Source organism: Ovis aries, chromosome 24 (assembly GCF_016772045.2).
Source record: "Ovis aries strain OAR_USU_Benz2616 breed Rambouillet chromosome 24, ARS-UI_Ramb_v3.0, whole genome shotgun sequence".
In the NCBI taxonomy this organism is placed as follows: domain Eukaryota; kingdom Metazoa; phylum Chordata; class Mammalia; order Artiodactyla; family Bovidae; genus Ovis; species Ovis aries.
In genome coordinates this window covers 33924766-33928784 of record NC_056077.1, presented here as the reverse complement: position 1 = coordinate 33928784, position 4019 = coordinate 33924766, and the positions used below count along the sequence as shown (strand labels likewise).

General features: G+C 50.5%; 1 protein-coding gene across 1 annotated transcript; it reads right to left on the bottom strand.

Moving 5' to 3' along the window:
- Positions 1–2295: 2295 nt before the first annotated feature.
- On the bottom strand, positions 2296–3555 carry LOC114110598 (cytochrome c oxidase subunit NDUFA4-like). Its single transcript, XM_042240131.1, has 2 exons — positions 3404–3555; positions 2296–2458 (listed from the first exon to the last, which is right to left on the bottom strand). Exons 1-2 carry the CDS (start codon positions 3553–3555, stop codon positions 2296–2298), a joined length of 315 nt encoding a protein of 104 aa, XP_042096065.1.
- Positions 3556–4019: the final 464 nt, after the last annotated feature.

Genomic DNA, 4019 nt, shown 5'->3' with positions numbered 1-4019 from the left:
TTTCCCCAAGTGTTGCCTTTAAGGACCCTTCCCTGAAAGCTATCAGGGAGTCTGGGTCTTTTGAGCACAAGCTGCCCATTCTTGGTGGGCTCTACAATAAATGCTATACTTTCCTTCCCCACAACCCTGTGTCAGTACCTTGACTTTGCTTCATGTGGGCCAGCAAACCCAAGTTTGGTTTGGTAACACCCTGACACCAGCCTTCCCTGGGGACTCAGTTGGTAAAGAGGCTGCCCTCAATGCGGAAGACCCGGGTTCAATCCCTGAGGCAGGAAGATCCCCTGGAGAAGGAAATGGTAACCCACTTCAATATTCTTGCCTAGAGAATTCCACGGACAAAGGAGCCTGGTGGTCTACAGTCCATGGGGTCACAAATAGTCGGACACGACTGAGTGACTAACACTTTCACTGACATCAGCCAAGATCCCAACCCTGACCTATCTTGGCCTAGAGCTATACCGAGAACATGTGAACCTGCTGCACATAAGAGACCCCTGAGTGGCTCAGCTGGGAAAGAATCTGCCTGCAATGCGGGAGACCTGGGTTCGATCCCTGGGTTGGGAAGATCCCCTGGAGAAGGGTATGGCTACCTGCTCTAGTATTCTGGCCTGGAGAATCCCGCGGATTACAGTCCATGGGGTCGCAAAGAGTTGGACACGACTGAGCGACTTTCACTTCTGTGTACGTGTGGCTTCAACAGAGAGGGATTTACAGGTCTCAGACAGGAAGCATGGTCTGGGGTTCAGTCACACCATCAGGGACCCTGGCTTTTGTCCCCTTCTCTCTCTGCCTCCTTTTGTATGGAGGCCTTTGTCCTCATGTCTGTGGCAGTGACTACACCTCCCAATAGGACAAAGGGGAAAGGGCACAGAGCCAGGCCAGCTGAGTTTATTCTGTCACCAAAGCTTTATTAGAAGCCCCACCCCATGACTTCTGCATCCTCCTATTGGCCAGAATGGGTCACATGACCACCCCTGAATCATCACTGAGTTGGGGGGAGGTGGGGTGGAGATGGCTAGCTCAACCAGGTGACACCTGGGCCCCATCTCCGCAGCCTCGTGTGCCATTTCGGCCCATAAATATTTATTGTGCACCTTCTGTTTGCCAGGTCCTGGGCAGGACACTGGAGGCAGTCACAGAGATGACTCCACCCTTTTCTGGTGGTGATGGTGAGGGTGGGGTGTCTTCTCCCGTCCTAGCTCTGGTCACCCACCCCCTGCATGTCCAGGACCACTTCTTTGACTGGGGGTGGATGGGCGCTATGAGGGAATGTCACTGTGGGGAGTGACCCTTCACGTAAGGTGGCTGGCTCCGATAGAGGCAGCTTGGTTAGACCAGCAGAGGGTGGCCTTGGGTTGCTCTAGGAGAAGCCCTGGCTGGAGGGGGTGTCCCTGGTGGGGGCCGTTTGTCCGGTCTGCTTTTTCATGTGTGGTTTTTTGGCTGCAAGGCATACGGATCTTAGCTCCCTGACTAGGGATCAAACCCTCACCCCTCGCGCTGGAAGGCACAGTCTTAACCACGGGACCACCAGGGAGGTCCCTCAGGTCTGCTTTTGTAGCCCCTCAGTGCTGTCCTGCTCATCGGCCTGCACAGTTTGTGGGCACTCATGTCTAAGACTCCTGCTGATACAAGGGACTTGCCATGTAAGATGTGTGTGTGGGGCGCTGGTGAACTCTGGATACCACTCTGCTCCCGCCACTCGGGCATGGCCCCAGGCCTCATGGACTTCTCCCCCTGTAACCCACTCTATTCCTTCCCCTGTTCTAGCCTCGGGTGGGGAGGTCTTTTCTCTGACAACACATTTTTAACTCCTTTGATCGTTCCATCTCAAGTTTCTAGAACCTTTGCCCCAAACGATCTTTCCCGGGGCCATGGACACCACTGGAGGAAAGGGTCACGCAACAAAAAAACAGTTTGGGGGTGAAGAGGGGGTGGTAATGATCTCTGGTGGCCTTGGCCCGCAGCGGCCTGAAGCAGGGTTTCTGGTTCCTGGCCAGGGACTGAAATCCCTCTGTGGCAGTGAGAGCACTGAATCCTGGCCGCCAGGGCCTGGTGGTCATGACAAGGCCCGTCAGCTGTGTAGAAATGAATTTCCACATAGAAATGGAAAGTAGTGAAACAACTAAAGTGTTTATTAGGAGGAGAAAGGGTGCGTGTGGATAGACACATGGTTGTTTATCAGAGAGTTTTGCCCTCATGGTAGTTTGACTCACTGTTTTTTTTTTTTTTAAGTTTCAGACTGTTAATCAGTACACCAGCATGCTTTCATGCATTTAGAGGGGAAATATTTCCTGGTTAAGTGGAAAATTGTGCAAATGTCTTCTGGAAGACCTTCATTCTAAGCAGCTTCATAGTGAAATGTTTCATATAGACGTCTGGACCGTCTTTCTTCAGTTTGCTATAATCTACATTCACAGAGTAGAACTTGTACTGACCATCAGGACCCGGTTTGTTCCAGTTGTTGTTGTTCAGTAGCTCAGTCATGTCCGATTCTTTGTGACCCCATGGACTGCAGCACGCCAGGCTTCCCTGTCCTTCACCAACTCCTGGAGTTTTCACAAACTCATGTCCACTGAATCGGAGATGCCATCCAACCATCTCATCCTCTATTTCCCCCTTCTCCTCCTGTTCTCAATCTTTCCCAGCATCAGAGTCTTTTCCAGTGAGTCAGTTCTTCACATCAGGTGGCCAAAGTATTGGAGCTTCAGCTTCAGCATCGGTCCTTCCAATAAATATTCAGGGTTGCTTTCCTTTAGGATGAACTGATTTGATCTCCTTGCTGTCCAAGGGACTCTTGAGAGTCTTCTCCAGCACCACAGTTTGAAAGCATTGATTCTTCAGTGCTCAGCCTTCTTTGGGCTTCCCTAAGAGCACTTTCATGCATTGGAGAAGGAAATGGCAACCCACTCCAGTGCTCTTGCCTGGAGAATCCCAGGGGTGGGGGAGCCTGGTGGGCTGCCATCTATGGGGTCACACAGAGTCGGACATGACTGAAGTGACGCAGCAGCAGCAGCAGCAAGAGTTCAGTTGGCAATGAATCCACCTGAAATGCAGGTTTAATTCCTGGGTCGGGAAGATCCACTGGAGAAGGGATAGGCTACCCACTCCAGTATTCTTGGGCTTCCTTTGTGGCTCAGTTGGTAAAGAATCTGCCTGCAGTATGGGAAACCTGGGTTCCATCCCTGGGTTGGGAGGATCCCCTGGAGAGGAGAACGGATACCCACTCCAGTGTTCTGGCCTGGAGAATTCCATAGACTGTATAATTCATGGGGTCACAAAGATTCGGACATGACTGAGCAACTTTCACTTCAGCCTTCTTTATGGTCCAACTCTCACACTTGTACATGACTACTGGGAAAACCATAACTTTGACTAGACGGACCAGGGTTCCAGTTTGTTCTGGGGTTCTGGATTAGTCTTCCTGGATGTCACAGGATTGAACAAGGCCAAGCGCAAGACATACAGCGCTGCTCTGGTACCTCCTGCCCCAGTAAATAGGAAGAAGGGGATCAAGCTAGGATGCTTCTTGGCCTGACCGACGGTCCGGCAGATCATGGTTGCGAAAGAGGCCTCGAGTCCAAACAGAGAAAAAAATCTAACCCACAAGGCCAGAGATTAAAATTTCTACCTGAATCATTTTTTAAAAAATTATTTTTAATTGAAAGATAATCACTTTACAGTATTGTGTTGGTTTCAACATCAACATGAATCAGCCATAGGTTTACCCATGTCCCCTCCCACTTGAACCTCCCTCCCATCTCCCTCCCCGTCTCACTCGTCTAGGCTGGGACTGAGCCCCAGTTTGTTCCCTGAGTCATACAGCAAATTCTCGTTGGCTATCTATTTTACATATGGTAACGTGAAGAGATACCCCACGCCAAGGTAAGAGAAACCCAAGTAAGATGGTAAGTGTTGCAAGAGGGCATCAGAGCGCAGACACACTGAAATCATACTCACAGAAAACTAGTCAATCTAATCACACTAGGACCACAGCCTTGTCTAACTCAATGAAACCAAGC

Excerpts from the sequence above, each read along its gene's own strand:
- LOC114110598 (XM_042240131.1), bottom strand. The coding sequence starts at position 3,555 with ATGATCTGCCGGACCGTCGGTCAGGCCAAGAAGCATCCTAGCTTGATC. Across the intron at positions 2,459-3,403 it reads AGGAAGACTAATCCAGAACC|CTGGAACAAACCGGGTCCTG; the intron begins CCAGAACAAACT and ends GAACAACAACAA.